Source organism: Zingiber officinale, chromosome 2B, assembly GCF_018446385.1.
Source record: "Zingiber officinale cultivar Zhangliang chromosome 2B, Zo_v1.1, whole genome shotgun sequence".
Classification (NCBI taxonomy): domain Eukaryota; kingdom Viridiplantae; phylum Streptophyta; class Magnoliopsida; order Zingiberales; family Zingiberaceae; genus Zingiber; species Zingiber officinale.
The window spans coordinates 119,645,733-119,666,740 of NC_055989.1; the positions used below are offsets into that span (position 1 = coordinate 119,645,733).

At 34.9% G+C, this 21,008-nt stretch overlaps 1 protein-coding gene across 1 annotated transcript in view; it reads left to right on the top strand.

Moving 5' to 3' along the window:
- Window positions 1-20,364, top strand: part of LOC122048612 (tetratricopeptide repeat protein 5-like) — a 39,460-nt gene extending 19,096 nt beyond the window's left edge. Inside the window, exons 3-12 of the mRNA XM_042610158.1 lie at window positions 4,466-4,576; window positions 4,679-4,736; window positions 10,484-10,573; window positions 13,324-13,418; window positions 13,596-13,649; window positions 13,783-13,920; window positions 19,032-19,089; window positions 19,174-19,288; window positions 19,955-20,090; window positions 20,290-20,364. Of these exons, the coding sequence (XP_042466092.1) occupies window positions 4,466-4,576; window positions 4,679-4,736; window positions 10,484-10,573; window positions 13,324-13,418; window positions 13,596-13,649; window positions 13,783-13,920; window positions 19,032-19,089; window positions 19,174-19,288; window positions 19,955-20,090; window positions 20,290-20,364 (930 nt within the window). The remainder of the gene's footprint in view (window positions 1-4,465; window positions 4,577-4,678; window positions 4,737-10,483; window positions 10,574-13,323; window positions 13,419-13,595; window positions 13,650-13,782; window positions 13,921-19,031; window positions 19,090-19,173; window positions 19,289-19,954; window positions 20,091-20,289) is intronic.
- The last annotated feature ends 644 nt before the right edge of the window (window positions 20,365-21,008 follow it).

Sequence of the window (21,008 nt, forward strand, 5' to 3'; positions counted from 1 at the left end):
CCGATTGCAACCTGTGCCTAGTCGACTGCTCTCTAGTGATGATCAATTTTGTTTTTTCTCTTAGCCACAATATAAGTTGACTCCTACTATATCCCGTCATTGATAAAGTTACTACCATACCAAGTGTCCAAATCTTGGGTTAGTGGAAATCTTTAAATCACTAAGTTTTGAAATTACCTTTTTTTGAACATTTGCCATAGTTTAATGCAGGCTGGCATCCTAACGCAATCGTACCCTCCTTTATCTAGACTTGGGACTGGTCATGATTGGTTCGTCATGGACGGAGTAGACTTTACCTTTTCATTTACTTTTTTCTGGGTAAGTAGACATTATATTTGGAATTACCTTTTTTTGAACATTTGCCATAGTTTAATGCTGGCTGGCATCCTAACGCAACCCTACCCTCCTCTTTTATCTGGGCTTGGGACCGGTCATGACTGGTTCGTCATGCGGAGTAGACATTACCTTTTCATTTACTTTTTTCTGGGTAAGTAGACATTATATTTGTAGTGTCCTTTTTGATTGCATCCGAACCAAACAATGTGCTCCTTTCTCTTAATATTGGTTAAGGCACTTGAGGCTTGAGCTTTCAACATTTCCTCTTCAATTGAATTTTGCTCTTCCTCACATCTTGAAGAGGTGGATGACTCTCTGCTTACTCATCCAATGTAGAAGAGCTTGTGTCCACCATTACTTCCTCAATGGTTGGAGCTTCAATAACTTCATCTTCTACAATTTGTGGAGCTTTAAAATTTTCTTGCAAATTCTCTACTACCTTTTTAATTACTTTTTTTTTTAAATTTGGGCTTCCTCTTTTGTGGGGTTTTCAGGAAATAGAATGATTTTTTCCTAAAGATCCTTGGAGCTTTAATACCTTTAAAGTTACCTTCACTAATTTCAATTTGGTGATCTATCTACTTGTTCTTCTTGAGTTGTCTCCCTTTCTTGTCCACTAGGAATTCAAACCCCCTCTTCATAGTACACATCATTTGGAAATTGAATCGGAACCATGTGCCCCATCTGTCTTTTCCAAATGTTGAATTTTTCTTAATATGGAGGTTCGTATACTATCTTGGCCATCTTTAATTTGCCCTCTTGGTGGTTAGTCCAACAAAGAGTGCCTTGGCTTTGATACAAATTGTTGGAATCGTGAGGTGAGCTAGAGAGGAGTGAACAAGGATTTAAACTTGCAAGGGATTCTATACTCTTGCTATTGACTTGCAAGGTCGCACAAACAAGATTAGCACAACGAAGTAGAAAACAAGCTATCAACATTGACAATTGTAAACACATAAACATTTACGTGGTTCGATAGTCCTCTGACTCTTACTCCATGACCTGATTTATCATTGATCACTCTTGGAAAGTCACTATCTTTCTCCTTCTCAGTCAATTATCACAGGTGGAGAAATTTCTTACAAACATAAGCATCATAAGAAATTAAAAAGAACAAGGCTCAAAGAAAATACCTTCTAATAGTTTTAACTAACACTATTTTACCAACCTTGAAGCTTCCATTCATTCTTTTTTTTATAGCCTTCAAAACCCCTACTGTAAGTCTATCTTCCGCCCACTGATCCATCATGATCTGATCGTTGTTGTGCAACAATGACTTTTTTCTACTTCCCACCTGATCAATTAGTTGACTAGTAACTTACTAACAGTTGATTGCTTGCTGTTAGTTGACTACCTAACTCAGCCAAGAACAAAAACATTTTGTTCTCTAGCTCCTTGGACTAGTTGCAAGTCGACTGGTCTTAAGAGTCAACTGATCTTAGAGTTGATTGATATCCATCATCACTCGATTGCTCAAACTACAAACCTTGAAATACTTTAGAGTATTATGTTTCTTAGTCGATTGCTAACTTGGAATACTACCACGTCTAAGGCTGAGTCTGCTTACGTTAAGTTCTATAATTGTTCCCATGGATATAGGTCACTTAACACTCAGCTTATCAGAGTCTTATTCTTTATAGCTTAACTTTACTCTTGGCCGTCTGTCTCTCTGATGCACCTAAGCTCTTGGCTCCTTATGTCATCCTTTATGCATCTTGCCTACATAGTCTGCCTTTATCAGCTATCGTCCTCGTTGCTTGATGCTCTTTTTCATGCAACCTTTTTCGAACTCTATGGACCACTGTTGCCAACCTGGACACACTAAATCATCGCTCTAGAGTTGCTCCAACACCACCTTAGTACTCCTTGTCATGCGGTCGTTCAAATGTCCCATACCATTCTTTTTCAATTTCTTCGAACCTCCAAACAACTAAGTGTATCACTTTGGTGACGCTAAGGGAACCCACATTGGTGTTAATGGGTGAGTGTTATAACACTCAAATGATAACACCCACCCACATGTTGGCGTTCAATTCTTTGAACGTTGTTAATAAGCAAGAATAAAATTGAAAATGTACTTTTTTAATGTAAAATAAGAATACCGATGAATGAGTGGACACTGAAATCTATAAATAATAAGTGTTAATTTTAAAATGAATGTGAGTTAATAAAAGGGAGGTGTTAATATAATGAGTATATGACATGTGAGTCCTATGCTTTTTGAAGATATGACATATTAATGTTCAAACCAATGCGGATGCCCTAAGCCAACATTCATAATACTTTGCTTTGTTAAGCCACGACCTCTCCAAGCTCCATGTGTGTCCCTGCAAATTCTTACACAATCAAACACACATATTAAGTACAACACTTAAACCGTTTATTCAAACATCAAAATCAAAGATTGCACCGAACTACTTGTGGTACAACTGCATTGACACTATTTTGTATAGATTTTACAGGTTATAGTGTCCCAAGAGCAACTATGTTTGGAGAGGAGGCAACACAATTGGTAATCTTAGTTGCACTTACATTAACTACTTGCCTAAAGTGCCTAAAGGTGTATAGGGAACATTGCACCAAATGAGAGATTAATGCTGGATGAAGGCTTTCTCTTCCTCTATTCACCACCAGAACAGGTATGGGGAAACATGAAATGACATTTAAGCTGTTTCATGGATTATGGATCTTGAATGGAAATACAGTTGACAAATTGAACCATTTTAGTGACTTAAAAATTTTCTCACTGATAATAAATTCATAGAAAGGTCAGAGGATAACAGGAAGTGACAAAGTTGAGATAGGAGCACTCTGACCAATGCCGGTGTGAGTGATGCGTCCGTTAAAGTAACATTGGTAGGGTGAGATGCTGTTGTATGCCTAGAGAAGAGGAAAACGTTATCATATTATTAAAACCTCTTGAATCTAGAAACTTGATGTTCAACCCGATGATATACATGCAGTAGAGTTATCTCCATGAACCAATGAAATCATAGACTAGGGCGATAAACTCTGAGAAATTCTTCCATTTTTAGTAAGCATAGATACTCCTTAGCTAGTTTATGTCGATATTGTGTCTGATATTGGAGGTTTATTGCCAAGAAGATCATAACTCGAAGTTTTTAGGACTGAAATGCGAAACCAAATGGTTGATGTACTTGACATCATCGACTCTTGAAAGTCCTTGGTAGGGTTGATATTGATCTCAAGTCAATGGTAGCACTGAACCTGGAGGAGGTTGTATCGTGGGATATGTAGATCATTGTAACAGACTGATGAACTTATAGCAGAGCTGGAATTCAGTCACTGAAGAGATGATGGTTGGCTCCTTGGCCTGCCCACACACTTTCTACAGGTGACATGTCCAAGAGGGGAAAAAAATTAAAAGGTATGAAGAGGTGGAATCTGGAAGAATTCTATTAAAAGTGACTAGTGATTCTGAAATTAGAGTCAAGCAGAGAGAAATCAGTGCCAGGAAGAAGCTTGGGCCAAGAGAAACCTCAGGAAACCCTAGAAGAATTCAGCACTAGGGGAAATATGAGATAGAGATAAACAAAGGAATTTTCTGCCTTCAGATAAGAAGCATAAAGTAGTCCAGTCCCATGGAAGGAGAGCTCATTCTGATTGTTGCTGCTGCAGCAATCCTCATTGGGAGCTCCTATCTAGACCTTGCATGCTGGAGTGAGCACATGCAACTCAGAGGATGAACTACAGGGAGACGAGTAATGCAGGAGTTCATACATTCCACCGGAAAACAAACAACATGGGAGTTCATTGCACGCACACACTAGATAAAAGGACTAGCTTGCTATCTCGAGAAATGTGGCAGGGAAAAATGACAGATGAGAAAAACAAAAACCTACATGTCACAGAAGGTAGATGAAAATCAAGTGGCAACGATTATCTAGTTTTGACACCATATTGCATTGGGAAAAGGGCTAATTTTTTATGTAGTCCCCTCTGCCTATAAATATTGTCATGCTGTTGTTGTTTTACATATATAACCCTATGATTTGCATACGTATAAATAAATTCTTTATTATTTATGGTTAAGTCCCTAATGGGTCCATCTATTGCAGATGCTTGGTTATGAATTAAAATTAATTTGAATTCATGTTGTGTGTTTCAGGTTAAGTTAAATCCATCTCTTGCAGATGCTTGGTTAAGCTTGGGTAATTGCATTTGGAAGAAAGGAGATCTTCCATCTGCAAAAAACTGCTTTTCTTTATCACTAAGCAAGGTGCTCCCTAAAACTCCTAAATTCTCAGGATTTTCATTGCCAATATTATTTATCTTAAAGTTGGACTATACTTCTATTGATGACTAAAATTATGTTATGCAGGGGCCTAACAAGAAAATTCTTTGCCAGCTTTCAATGCTTGAAAGAAGTATGGCTCAAGGCAAGCATACGATTCCCTGGTTGTATTGTTTTTTTTAAAAATCTTATTTTTTATTTTGTAGTTAATGATGCTGAAATGTGTTGTATGTCATAAACATTAAATTCAGACATTTATTTGTGATTAATCACTTAGAATAAGTTTAAGATATGCTAAAAAGCTTTGTTACCTGAAAGTACATCTGTGATTGTCTTGTTCCTTAAGACATGCAATGCATGGACATGCAAAGACAAGGTTCATGATCTGTGTTTTTCAGTTGTGACGTGATAATTAAATTTTCTGCCACCTATTCTTCAGCATTCTTAGCAGTTTAAACCATGTTTACAGAGTGCGTATATCAAACCAATTGTTTATGTCCTTGTGCTTTTCTCATATACTTATTCATGTGCACAATACCTTCACATGCATCCAACTGCCTTTTTGGTATCTTGCTTCTATTTATTATTGGTAGTGTACAAGTGCTGATTTTGTATTTCTGGAATTTTGTTTTCCTCTTGAGTTTAGTTATCTCTTAGCGTAGATATGTTGTACCAATGTGTTTAGGTGAGCATTTGAAGTTATCAGAACTATTTTTTTTATTATAAGAGTTTGTTGTATTTTAACCTTTAGGCCATTACATTTTGATTGTTGGCTTGTCTAAATTTTGAGTGCACTATCCACTATTGTAGCATTTACTTAATTTTCATATATTGGGCCAAGGTTTCAAATTGTGCTGTGCTGAAATTTCAGACTTTGGCTGAAGTTATACTGTTTTGGTATGTGTTGGTGTTTTGATGTATGTTACCAATGGAGAATTGGAGTGGAAAGAAGAAAGAAGATGAAAATAAGAAGAGCACAATTCTACTTAATTTTGGATTTTGTATACCATTTAATATTGAATATAGTTTTGACATTGAACTGTACAAACACCTGTACAAACACAATGTTAAAAAAAAATAGCAAACATCATTTCAATTCATCTTGACATATTTTATAGCATGTCAAGGGGTGACGAATGTTAATATGATATAATGCTCATTGACATGATTTACCTAGCGAGATAGGATAAATTAGCCATGACGAGTAGTATCAAGTTTTAATAATTTTTTAAACAATATGTTTCAGCTGTACCGCCCAACATGGTTTAGGATTGTAAAATATGTATTGGGTCACAAATGTATAAATAGCTATCTTAATTGTACTTTTGTATTTTCCAAGGTTTAAAATATTGTTTATACTGGGCAAAACGGGCAGAACTTACCGTTCCGCCCGTAGACCGAAATCGGTATCGACACTTCAGAAGTTCTGAGGCCCATGGCCCGCCTCAGAGGCATTGTACAAGTCCTGTGGCCGCGGAGGAGGCGTCGTGCAGCCCTGCGACTTCTAAGGACTTGTCGCGCGAGCCTCGTGGCGGCGGCGGACTCGTCAAGCAGCCCTACGACAAACTCGTCGCGCAAGCCCTGGGGTGGACTCATCACACGAGCCCCGCAACCGTGACGGACTTGTCGCGAGAGCCAGTGGGCGTGGCTGTCGTGCGAGCCTTGCGACCGTGGTGGACTTGTCGTGCGAGCCTCGCGGTTGCGGTAGATTCATCTCACGAGCGCAATAGTTCAAATAGTAAAATTAAATAAACATAGTTTAATAATTTCAATCGACTCCGAGCTATAGTATGAATATTTTAAATAGGCTTAATAAATCCTAATAAAATTATCCCATTAATTATTTATATATATTTTTAAAAAATATTTTATTTTTATTTTTGTATTGCAAATATTTAGATTAGTTTTTATTCTTAATTAATATATTTTATATTTAAAAAATACCGAAATCATATTGACACGATACGAAACCGAACCCGTATCGTTATGGTCGGTCAAGATTATAAACCTTGGTATTTTCATCTTTTTAATGTTAAATAAAATGGTTCATTGTCTTCACTCCTATATGAGCTATTTGACGAGTGAACTTGACATTGACTCTCACTAAATTCAGATTCGTTACTTTGAGTTTCCCCAAAATAAGTACTCTCTTTACTTGCTTCTCCATGATCTTGCATTATCATTTGCCTTTGCTGTTCAAAATATTTTGCATGGAACAGAAATAAATCTCTTATGTATATTGCATAAACTATAATCCAACAAAATAATCATTTTTTATGGTCTGCAATACCTTATTTTCAGCTAATGCATAGCATACATTTGCAAAAGTTAGAATAAAGGCTCAAATCAAATGAATAAGAACAGCAAACATTTCTAAGTGGTGCTCTATTGAGTTCCTTTGGAAGGGTGGAAGGTGTAATGCTTGAATATGAGAATGATTAATTAATTATTATTTTTTTCTGATAAGGTGAGCTTTCTCCCCCTTTATTTCCACAAAGATTTGGGCAGGAGTAGATGTGGAAAAAAGGGACCTTTTCCACCCATCCATTTCTATCCTTAGGGCATCTACAATTGGGGATATTTGGAGAGGATATTTCTCCAAATATCCCCCAATCTCAAATACCCACCATTGGAGAGAATATAAATGGGGATATTCTCTCTTTTTTTTTAAACAATTTTTTTTTAAAAAAAATGAGTTGCTATAGCACAGTGTAGGCGAGAGATAGGGAGGGCCCACTTGTGCTGCTGCATCTCTATTAGTTTTTTTTTGTTATTTTTTTTAAAACAATTGAATGTAAACGTTGGCAACAGTAATTAATTTGATCCAATATTTAATTTTTAAAACTTTGGACAACGGTCATTTTTTTCTTCTATATGTACATCATTTTTTCATTCATCTTTCACCAGGTAAAAACCATTACATACCAAAAATTTAGAAAGAAATAGATAGAAATTCCAGTCATTATTTTGGGAATTTGTTGAATTCTCCAAATATTGATGAAAATTCAAGTGAAGAAAATTCCTGAGTTCGTCCTAATCTACAACCTCCTCCATTTGCATTTCCCACACAACAACCCACAATTTTCAAACTTTTCCATGCCCACCACTATACTATCATAATTTTCAAAGTTATCTAAATTTTTAATAGCGACCCTTGAGCTTCGTTTTATACATGCCCCTCAAAATATTGGCAGAATGGCCAATATTTCATGCAAGCTCCATCTCATGAAATTAATCGACTTCAATCATCGATGATTCAATCAAATGAATTGAGAAGAGCTAGTGTTGATGCAAGTGATACTGATAAAGGTATAGAAACACCTCATGCAGTCCTTGATTCATAATTTCCTTCATTCTCATCTCAAATAGGGCTTGACAATATTATTCTCGATCAAACAACTGAGATGGGCAACGAATCAGATGGAGATCATAGCAAGCAAACAACGATGATAAACTCCTTGCAACAGCCTACACAATCACGAGCGAAGATTCAATAGTTGGTAATGCCCCAAAGAGAGTCTTTTTGGAAACGGGTGGTGGCATACTATAATATTAATCAAGGTAAGGAAGCTAAAAAGAGAATTGAGGATAAAACAAAATCACATTTGGCTTGGGTGAAAAAGATTGTGAATAGATATAATGAAATCTACAATAAATGGTACAATGATTGACCAAGCGGATGGAGCGACGATGATTTGATGTTGTAGGCTCATGAAAAATACAAGAGTACTTTTAAATTTACTTTTCAATATGAACATGAGTAACATTTGGAGGAGTATAATGACTAAGAAAGTTGACCAACTCATCCAAGCACATCAACTCCTCGTAATGGACACACGAGGTATGACAAACAAACAACTTTAGAACCATCTAGCGATATGTGAGCAATTGAAGAAAGGATTGAACATGTAGTGAATTGTTTATTTTATTATCTAATGTAGTTTGTAATTTCTATGGTTTATCATTCTGTGTTTTATTAACGTGTTTTGTACTTTTGTATTTCAGTTTCGAATTTGTGAAATATTTATATTTGTGTATGTTGTACTATTTTTTTTAAAAATTTGTATGTATTATATTGTACCCCTTCTATTAAATAAATTATTATTATTAAATTAATTATATTTAATAATTATCAAAATATGTAAATAAATATTAAGTAAAAAATATTTCTGAAAATATTGATGAAATATATTAAATTGAAAAATTGATAAATATAATTAATTATATTTAAATGTAAAATTAGATGTAAATTAATAGAATGATAGTGAGACTCGTAAATATTTGGTTGGTAAGATATTTGATTGTGGAATTTAGGATATTTGAGAATGAGATATTTGATAGGCGGGGCCATAAACATTTGGTTTGTGAAATATTTGATGGTGGAATTTGGGATATTTGAGGAGTGAGATATTTGGTTGATGATGTGGATGTGGGACCATAAATATTTGGGAGAAATCTTCGATCTTATTGTGGATGCTCTTATACTCTTCTATTAATGTTAACAAAGATTGGAACAGAATAAATCCACTTTTCCATAATCACTAACTCCTTCCCTCCAACTTTTTAAAAATGTAAGCAGGCTCGAATGATTTGATACACACTTGAATTTTGATCATCTCAAGCTCAAGAAAAGCAGAACTGAATTTATCAAACTATACCCTAGGAAATTGCTTCGTCTTATATGAAGTTTTCAATTTACACACAATGACCTACTCTCTTGAGCAACATACATAGAAGATTGTTCTATGTTCACCTATTTAGCAAGCAGTATGAAGGAAAACATTCTTGGTATCCATTAGGTAAAGTTGTCATTCGGAAATAACTGTGTAGGTCAGTGTAAGACTTAGACAATCATAGCCACACAGGAAATATGCAATATCGTCAACACCACAAATGTTAATTTGTCTTTTCCCAACCAATTACAACCTTCATCTTGTCTATGAATCCTGAGAAACTCCCATGGTTCAAGATGTTAGACTAATGCCAAGATAAATGGAGTAGTTATCTGATCTAAGGAAGATTTGTGATTTGCAGGTGAATTGAACTTCTCTTTTGCTGTGTGTCTGATTAACCAATTGAACTTTTAGAAGCAACTTTGAGGAGTCTTTGGTACCTCAAAAATTCTCTAGGAAAGGATCTCTTTTATCGTATTGAAGGCATCTTACGATGCACAGATACAAATTGACAGTTTTCTCATTGATAGGCAATTCACATTATGTTATTGGGTTGTTTTAGGAGGCAATTTTGATATTTTGGAAAAATAAAAATGGCCAAATCAACTGCAAAGGAAGAATATGGAGCTATGACTATTACTACATGTGAACTTATCTGGTGCATGCAATTGATGACTAAAAGATCTAGAAGGATTTCCACTTTGCTAGGGAAAAAGTATAATCTAAGGAAGTCATGACTACATTTGTTAGTGATTATCAGACAGCAGATTTATTGACAAAGTCTTGGAGGTTTGAAAATTGAATTCTATTTGTATTAAGCTGAAATTTTATATTATCTTTGAATCAGCTTGAGCAAAGGACGTGTTTATTTGAAAAATTGTAAATATGATAAATAAACATATAGGTAAAGGAGCTACCTAGAGTTGAAAGAACCTGAGGTTTCTGTCACACAGTAAAAAGTGTTTGTAAACGTTTTTTAAAATATTTTTATTTTCTTATTTTTAGTAAAACATTCCCCAATCTCCATATTTCACAAAGCTGTGCTTTTCTGAAATGATTGGTTATCCTTTTTGTTTCCTTTGTGGCATTGATTATGCTTTTTTACTTTACACGAGCTGATAATTTTGAGGCTTTGTTTGGTGGAGAACTAGTAATTTTTTGTTTAGGTTCTTGCAGCTTAAGAATACTCTGCTAATATACTTCACCATGAAACACACAGGTACAGAAAATAAAGCTGCTTCAATTGAAGAAAGCATAACACACGCGAGAGAAGCTGTACAATTGGATATCAGGGATGGAAATTCTTGGTGTAAGTCTTTTGTTTGTTTTTTTGCCGTTTGCTGAAAATAAGCATCATCGAGATTATATTCATTTGATTTTTTAGTGACATTTCAAAATTTTCATTATGGTGAAAAATGTGTAACAAAGTGGGCCAGAAATGACCAAAGAGAAGACATAGCAAACAAATCAATAACCCATGCTAAGCACACAAAAAAAGAATGAAAGGACACATGTTCCATGGATATTTTTCCAGCTAACGGCGATCTACAACTGCAAGAAGCAAATACAGTGGAATCAATTTAAATATTATTTTAATGAAATGAACCTAATGCTATAATAGATTTTTCTATGACAAACTGTTACATAAAAGGTTCACACATTTTCCTTTGTTTCTATAAGGGTAAAGAGTACTTGGTTTGCAAGTCCAATGGAATTTCTGAATTGAGAAAACCCTTCCACCTGAGTAGCCCATGCATGCATCCAAAATTGTGTCAATCTTGCATTCCAATCAATACTAAAGATGTTAAATTGTTAATTGATTTTGAACTTGCATGATGTACTATCAGGCCATGTCATGAAATTTGATTGTTGGAATTTTAAAATAGTTGTAGAAATGAATCTAATGCTTCTGCATGTGAGTTTATCTAAATTGATCAGTTTCACTATGAAATAGTAGGCCCTTAAAATCTTATACAACACATCATTTCTTCATCATTATCTATGTTTCTAATTTGATTTTTGTGTCTTTCATCTTTCCATGGTTTTATTTGTTCCTTGGTAACACAATTTGGAGTTTTTTAAATTTTATTTGCTGACCCTTTATCTCAGGAGCCTAAGAGTTTGCTTTGTCCATGAAGATTTTCCAAAAAAAAAAATCCATTTTGTAGTTATCAGAAAATCAAAGAAAATTATTGAAAAAAAATAAATATTGCCATTTACGCTAATAAATTTGAACTTGTGAAACAAATGTTTGTTTTACATCTCTTTTTATCTTTTAATTTTTTTTTTTTTAAAAAATAAAAATTCCTTTAACAAATAAGGCCTAATATTTCTGGATTAGTTGTTTAGGCTCCAACTGAGCTTGCCCACACGTGAATGTGAGTGTTGTGGATATAGCATAGTTAGCAAACACGCTAATCAGTTGAGTTGGATCTGGATTGGCAATGGACAATTTAGATATTGGCTATGAAAATGGGTATATTTTTTGATTCCACTTTCGAGCATCTATACATAGAATAGGAGATTAAAGTAAGCAAGATTTAACTAGAATTGGACAAATCAAGTGATATATGGAGGAACTGATGATTGTTTTTCAAAATTATTAGTATCTTTGTGATTTCTTAATGCCCCTGATTAGAACTACGTGTGACATCAGTTCATCAGTGTGGAGAGGAGAGGAACATGAGCAACTTAGATGAATGGTGACATGTGGATAATTGAGAGAAGTAGGAGACACAGTTTGTATCTTGTCAGAGCCTCATCTGGAGTAGTAGACAAAGGGTTTGGTACTTGGGAAGAGAAAATTCATCAGGCTTTTGAACAATATATTGATATCAATAGCAATGGAATCACACTTATTGTAGTGGAACTGGAACCATTACCTAGTCAAACTTGTGAATAATACATATGTATTAACTATGCTACAGTGGAGCTTTTAGTGTCTAAGTATTGTAGATGTAACAAATGATACATCTAATGGTAATTTAAGTACTGTAGCACATATTTTTCTTTTTACATAATCATATTGGTTTTCATATTTCTATTTTGTAAAACAGTTACGAAGTGTCGTATGTTTAAACAACTTAAGCTTCAGGATTGTTGGCTGGTTGCTTAAAGATTAAATTTATGATGCTCTATTACTGCATTACATTAGATTGGGCCACCACTTATCCCGTTAGCTTAACTTTTAGACTTATGATCACCAGTTAAATTTGATAGAAGTACTCATATTAGAAGTAATGTAGGGTTACTGGGACCATATTTTTGGTGCCACACTGCAACTGCATAAGGTACTGAACTATTCATGTATAACTTTTATTATGCAGTCCCTTATCATATATTTAGTGATCAGCAAAGAAGCCTTATCCCACTAAGTGTGGTCGGCTATATGAATCCTTTTATGCCATTGGGCTCTATCCCCTACTATATCATCATCTATACTTAAATAAATTTTTTTTTAATTTTAAACCAAGTCTTTTTTGGTCTTCCTCGTTTGATGTGTGTATTTGTCATAGTTTCATATTGTCTAATTGGAGTATTTATTGCCCGTCAAATACTTATCCGTACCATCTTAAACGTGTCTTTCGGAGTTTTACTTTGATAGATGCAACTCCAATTTTCTATGTAGTTATCAATTTCTTCAATGAGGAAAATACCGAATCATGTTGGCTAATCAAATGCTTATACACACTATAGGTGATATAGCAAAGCAAATCCCAAACCAACAAAATGCTTATACACAATAGCATTTGATACTTGGATAATTGACTCAAAATCCTCCAAATTTCTGATTACTATTAAATCTGTTTTTTGGTCCTTATACTACTGTTGGACTGATTAAAAGTAACCATTAGTTTAATAATGTTGGGGGGGGGGGGGGTGATGGGCTTTTAAAATACCTTTTTATTAAGTACGGGCACAATATCTTTTTTTTTTTTTCCTACTGTGATGGTTTTCTGATCGGTCTAATACCTTTGGTTAGAAATTAGAATAGTAGGTCAAGTCAATTGTTTATTCTCCCTGGGCCCAAATTTTCTTAACATAGCCTACTGCATACAGACAACCTTGGAAATGCATGTCTTACAAGTTTTTTCGTGACCGGTACATGGGACCATGCAAAGTTACAACAGGCATTGAAAGCTTATCAAAATGCTGTAAGATATTCTATGTTGTTTCTTGCTTATATTTGAAGGCTGCTTAGAATTCTCAAGAATTGCATTGTTTTTAATTGAACTATATAATCTCACAATAGAAGAAAAAGGGGACTTTTAATCTTTGATGTATAATCTGTTTGATCGGTAAAAAGCATCATTTACTACTATGCATTTCAGGAGAAGGATGCACTGATGCACTCTAATCCTGACCTTTATTTCAATTGTGCTTCTGTGAGTATCTAACTTGAACTCCTCAATCATTTTTTTTTCTTATTTTCTTGCCCACAATAATTGCAAGTGAATAAGATTTTGCTTCTGTGAGGTGTATATTCTTTTCCTGGATGATATTTTTCTGCATCTGCAGGCAAATAAGTATCTCGAAAACTATGAAAGGGCCCTCCATGGGTTTGAAGCTGCCTCTTTAAGGGATCCTGGCCTCAATGCTGAAAGTGAAGCTCAAAAGATAGTTAGCCTTCTGGAAAAAATAGAGAGTTCTATGAAGGTAACATATTCTTTTATGTTGAGACGACTATCTGATATTGGCTAAACATCTTTTTGTGATCTCTAAAAAAATCTTCCACACATTCTAGGATTGTCAATCTGGGTGGATCAGGTAAGGTTCGGGTCGGATTGAAAAAAAAAATATATAAAAAATCCCAATGCGAATCCGAAACTCTTAAACCAGAACCCGACTAACCTGAATAATCTAATTACAAATATTTTTTTTTTGCTATTTTCTAATAATTCTTCACTTTTATCTCAATACTCCATCATTATCATACTAATATTGATATTGATATACATAGAATCATCTTAATTTTCAAAATAAAATTTGATTTAACCCCTGAAAAATCCACTAAACCCTAAATTCGGGTCAACTCGAACTTGATCAAAAAATCTCCAACCCGAAAACCCTCCAAACCGAATTCAACCTGAACTCGAAAACTCTCAACCCGAACCTGATATTTTTTGGATCGACTTGGGTTGGGTTGGCTGGTCGGGTTCATTTTTGACACCCCTAACACATTCAACTTGAATAGTTCTTGGAACATGTGTACTAGTTGAAATACCTTAAATATTTTGATGTTGCCTAGCACAATCTTTCCATGTATATTTACTTTCACTAAAATTTCATTCCCCGACAATCTATTGGTGAATATTTTGGTGGCAATTAATGATGCAATGAGAATGGAACCATTGTAATTAGTTTAACTGATGCATAATACATGTTCTATATAGAACAAGATTTCTTTTGCCCCCGTGGCTATGGTGGTAAGCAGTGGAACGGACTCCATTGACAACGAGGGTGAATCTCACTTAGGGCACATTACACCTAAGAAGTTCAAATTACTTGTGACATTGGTTGTCCGCTAGGATCCATTTGCGCTTCCCAATTGACCCTGGTGGCCGGCAGGAAACATCTATGGGCCGAGCCGATTTCCGTAGGATTAGTCGGATTGTAAGAGTTAGATACCTGAATTATTGAAAACAAAATTTCATTTATTATATTTGCTCAGTTATATGTGGTGAGGTTTAGTCCTCATTAGTTATTTTACTTATAGGGGTTTATAAGTCTTATGAATATGATGTAATAGTCCTCTTTAAATAATAATATAATATTTCATCCCTCTTAGTTTGGTATTAGTGTGGGTGCTCTCTTGGACCAGAGTTTTTCTTTTTGAGTCATGACACCTGCTATGAGAATTGAAAATAGGGGGAGTTTTCAATTCTCATAGTAGGTGTCATGACTCAAAAGCTTCCAAACCTCGAAGATCGCCTCAATGCAAATCTAGAGGTCTAGGGAAAAGGGGGGAGTGGGCACATAAGTGCATAGTGGAGTAAGAAGATAGGTGCGTGAAACCAATCATAAAAGATAACAACGTAGTTTTCATGTTCTTTGACATCATTGCATCGTTACTCCTTTCTTGTTACTCTTCTTTTGTTCCATTTTAATTAGTTTCATCAAATTCTCCTTTATTTTCCTCTTTTATAATGTTATACAATTTTTAATCTTTCTTTACACAAGAATCTATATAATTTATTAAGAGGGTGAACGAGACGCAATCCACCTGGTAAAAGATGTTTGTATATGTAAAGGTGAATGACTTGCAATCTACCTTATACACGAACATATCATATATAAAATATGGATGAACAATCTGCATTCCACCCGATAAAGATGTATCATATATAAGAGTGAATGACTTGCAATTCACTTGCAACAACATGCATCATATGTATGTACATATATAGTGTGAATGACCCGTAATCTATCCGAAATGCACCTCATATAAAAATAGGGTCAACAACCCATAATCCACCTAGTGAGTAACGCATCTCATGTAATATGATTGAAACCTACAAATGCACAAAAAGATTCGAGACTCTTTTTTGAGTATGATGCTAAAGCTTCTAATATAAGTAATTAATTTGTTTTATTAATTCTATATACATAGTCACATAACTCCTTTAGAGTGCAGAACCAATGCTCTACAATTATGATAATTTCTTAGATTCTTTTTCTATCATAAGTAGCAACACAACTCTTATGAAATATAGAGTTGAAGCTTCATGATACTAGGGTTGCATTTATTTCCTTATTAATTTAGTTTGATAAATCACACAACTCCTTTAGAACACAAACACGAAGCTCTCTTGTATTTATCTATTAATTGAGTATTTTAAAATAATTAATTATAAAAATTAATTTACCATAGTTCCTGTAGTGGTTCGAATTTTTGTTAAAGGAGTCACCCTAGGTTCGATAGTTTTTTTTAAAATCAAAGTTATCTTTTGATAATATTAGCAAGTCTCAACAGGGAATAGACAAAATAGCTAAACAATTGGAATATAAAAAAACAGTATAAAAGGAATCTCTTAAGCATTAAGAGTAAACATGAGCATAATTAGTTTCTCAAAATAAAATTTGCAAATAATTTATAGTATCTATTTTTATCCATTTAATTATGCACAAAGTAATTTGAGGAGAATCAAGCAAAAAAACACGCGAAAGAATGCTAGTTAGTATTGCAAGAGAAAGTGAAGGCTTTACTGGTACACAACGATCCTCACTCCTCAAGACTTTGTCAACAAAGTCGCACGATTAAGAAAAATAGAGGAGGAAAAGGGAATGCTAGAGGATCTTCTCCCCTATTCGGTTGTTGCACGCAGAGGGGGAAATTGATAGAAATTGTTGGCTGCTGACAATGACAAGTTTGAGTAACGGTGAGCAATGACTAACTATTGAGTGAGAGGGAAAATCCCTATGGTTCCTACAAGGGATCGAGCTGAAAGGGTGGCTGAAAGGGAAATGAATGACGTGGTACTAGGAACTTGCAGCTATCATGTTGATGTTGCAGGTAATGACAGCGGTGTGTCTAATGGTGACAACATGTGTAGCAGTGACTATGCGTGCAATGATGGCAGTAGTGTCAACAAACAGCGACAATGACAACGTTAGTATGCGATGGCATGCAATGACAATAACGATGTTAGGAGGAGAGGATATTAGGAATTGGGGTGGGGAGGAAAGGAATGTGCATGGGATAAAAGAAGTGGGTTTTAAATTGAAATTTTGCAAAAAGGTCTAAACATTTCCAAGAATTGCAAACAAGTCCTTTGAAAATTTCAATAATATAACAGTAGGAGACCATGAGTTTTCCTCTTCAAGTCTCTTGTTCAACATTAGCTCCTCGTCTCAGGTGTAGATGCAGAAATCTTAATCTATCCATTTAACTTTGCAACTTCTATCATCCATCCTCACAAACTTCAGAAATAGGGTGAATGAAGGAAGAAGATAATATGGTGTTGAAGATAGTCATATTCTTATCTATTGATTGATATCTCTCTTAAGATCATCATGAGCCATTGTACAATTGCAATACTTTGAAGGTCAATACAAAGCATTACATCATCAAACTTCTTCATCGCTACAATATAATTGCATTTTTGTCTTTGTTGCTGTCAAGTGGTTGCCAGTTTTACTTTTCTTTTCATGGAATCCTTTTCTAGGTTATGTAACAAGCTAAACATTGTATTTATGTTGTAACTCGAGGTAGAGTGTTGACGTTATTGGAACCATTAGTTGTATGTGTTGTGGGTTTAGTACTTGGAGTTGCAATGCAATTCATTAAAGAGAAGAAATCGCGTAGGAGAGGAATCACAGTTCATTTGTTGATTTAGCAAGGGCTAATGGTACATGATATCCACCTCCTTTGCTTGAAAATGTCTTTGCCCTCAAGTTCAATGGAGGATGAAACTTCATCTTCGGCATTTTCTAGAACTTTTTAGTTCTCTCTCCTTTTATCCTAAAAACAGAAGTTTTTGTCTACTTTGTCCTGGGCTCCAAACTCAGTTCTTATCTCTCAGACACTGTCAAGAGAGAATAAAATTGGTATTAAAATCCTTTTAAAAAAATAAGAGAATCCTGAATTTCTGTGAAGAGTTTTTAGAAGAAAGTTTTGAGTTGTAACTTGCTTGCCTTTTCGGACTATTTCCCCCTCTTTGTAGACTACCACGCATTTGGATCCAATCCATAGGTCATGAAAGTCATGGCTTGATACGGAAAACAAGAACGATGATAATAATTACAAGAATGGACCAGAAATGCCACCAACTTATGCTAACATCTGCTAAAAGTGCAACCAACTAAATACAAATTTGACATATTAATATTGAACCAATCCATGCAAGGATAATACAGCTCCTATCTTCATCAATGCCATGTGAACCATTTTCATGAAGACTAATTCCACCCATTAAAATGTGTGCTAGTATCTGTCAAAATATATTTTGGCAGGTGCTATTGTCATAATATATCCTCTGGACAATTGACAGGTTAGCTTGTTACTAAGAATACAACTTTGCCTATGACTTGGAAGCTTGTGTGTCTGTCTGATCATGAATACCTTGAAGACAAGGCTTGAAAGACATTCATTACCTTTCTGCTAAAATGCTAATCGTGCATTATACTTGCATGTGTTGATGTCATGGGATCCACAATTGAGATTAAGAGAAGCATGTATTGAATAGAAACTTGATTTTGTTTAAAAAGGATATACATACCATTTGAAATGGGGAAGATATCCTTGATTTGAAATAACAAGAACTTGTTGCAGAATATGGACAATATTATTGCTCGAGGATAAGAATGTACCTCAGATTATCGTATGAGAGCACAAAATCCCAAACGTCAGCACCATTATTAGTTTTCTTGACATTAGTATTTCCAAGCTGATTTTTGTATATATTTTAGATAGTTCTCATACACAATGTGCCCTGAGAACACAAACCTTCATGAATAACACTCTTAACATATATTATGCCTCTCTTATAAACTATTCTTTATTGCATTAGAATTCTAGTGTCTAAAAGGCCCTTATCCTTTTCCAGGGGTTATGTTGGTTGACTTTAAGTTTTAAACATGCAATTTTTGTCATTTAATGTTCAATATTAGTCCATCTATTATTTCTTATATATATATATATATATATATATCCTTATTTATTATTAGTTTTTTGGCTGAAGAATTTGTTTGGGAAAGTCAAATGTGTTCTCATTCTTGCACCTATATTTTGATGATATGATGCTCCTTGTTCTAAAAAATTGTTGTAGGTGATGACTAGAGCTAAACGATTAGCATCACTAGTATCAAGCTTAGATGAAATTAGTTGTAAGTTATCTTTTTTTGCTATTCAGTAGGGTACCATCTATTTGACTGAAAGCATTTTGCTTAATGTTTACATGTTTTTTTAAGTGAAATCATCACACAGAAAAGTTAGCATTAATACTTTAAAGGAGGGGCTCAACAAAGCGGTTGCAGTAATTGGGAAAATACTACTCTTCATCAAGCATGAGGATATTGCCCCATTGTAAGTTTTCTCTATGCTATTAATTCTGTTTATTTATTAATATTTACAAGAGAACATTTTAGGTTGGATCATCGCATGATTCTTTGTCTATTATTATGTGATGCAAATTGACGCAGTGCAAGCTATTAAGTCTGTTGATTTCCACACGAATATTGGAAATAATCTTACAATCTGTTGATTTGAAGAGAAATACCGGAAAAATAGGAAAAACTCATCGTTCCCAAGGAGACTACGACTTGAAATAATAATAATCAAAACTTTCTCAAAACAATAAACAAGATGCTTCTATAGACCCAAAAACCTAATTGCAAGACAGAAATACCAAAAATACCTTAAATAACAAAAAAACGAAAATTACTAAAAAAAGTAAAAAAGATGTTTGGAGCCTGCGAAAAGGCCCTAAGCGATGTTTTTCGAATACGAAAGTTGGTCGGTTACGGGTTCCACTGGGTAACAAATTTAGGTTTCTGAACAAGCTTTGATTCAAACCAAACGTCTTGTTCTGATATCCAAATCAAAAGTTATGACCTTCGGAAGTTTACTCTATTGAACTCGCATCATTCTCCTAGGGTGGAGAAAATTCAAACCAAACGTCTTGTTCTGATACTTGAGTTAAAAGTTATGTCATTCGAAAGTTTTTCTATTGAACTTGCATCATTCTCGCAGGGTGGAGAAAATTCACTCTCAAATTACTAGCCACGTCATCATTAGAAGAATCACCATGGAAGGGAATCAAATGCTTCGCATTAAAAACATTGACAATGCGAATATTACTAGGCAGCTTCAAACGATACACATTGAGGTTTATCTTCTCAATAATCTCGTCCGAACCAATCTTCTTGGCTGATAATTTATTGTAATCCCAACGGCAAAATAATCCTTAGTTAAAACTGCCCACACAAAATCCCCAACACCAAACTCCAAGTGTTGGCGCTTTTGGTATTGTTACTTGGAATTAGAGATAGATGTTCATGAATGACTTTATGGATTTGTAGCTTTAGTGTGGACCATCGCCTTGCTGCAATGACAACAAATCCCTCGATGCTAAACTGAATAAACCACCTAGAATGGGCTGAAACTAGTTCTGCGATTCACTACAGGGTTGTGAGCAAATTCTGCCGAACACAGCTTTTGATCCCAATTCTGTCTCCTACTAAGAAATGCAATAAATTGCCAAGCGACCGATTCACAATCTTTGTCTGACTATTTGTTTGAGGATGATAAACACTACTGAAATTTAACTGTGTATTAAGCATCTTCCATAAGCTGCGCCAAATTTGACTAAGGAAATGAGTGTCCCGATCTGAAACAATGGACGTCGGAAGATCGGAAGGTTATGAAGATGGTAGACATCTCGAAAGAATAGTTGTGCCACATTAGTAGTCTTCTTGCAAGGGATAAGGTGAACCATCTTAGAAAATATATCAACGATAACAAAGATAGAATCACGGCCTGACTAGGTACGTGGCAAACCGAGCACAAAATTTTGATATCCAAGGTCGAGAAGGGATTGGCAAAGGCATGTACAGTCTTGCATTAGTGGTCGCCCCCTTAGATACTTGACAAATTTTACACCGCTGCACATACTTCTTGACAACTGCTTAGTGAAGGCCAAAAGTAGGAAGTTTGAATCAACTGCAACATTGTGTCTCGCCAACATGTCACTCAGTGTGCAACTCCTTGATGATTTGCAAGTGGAGACTACAATCTAGAATGCACA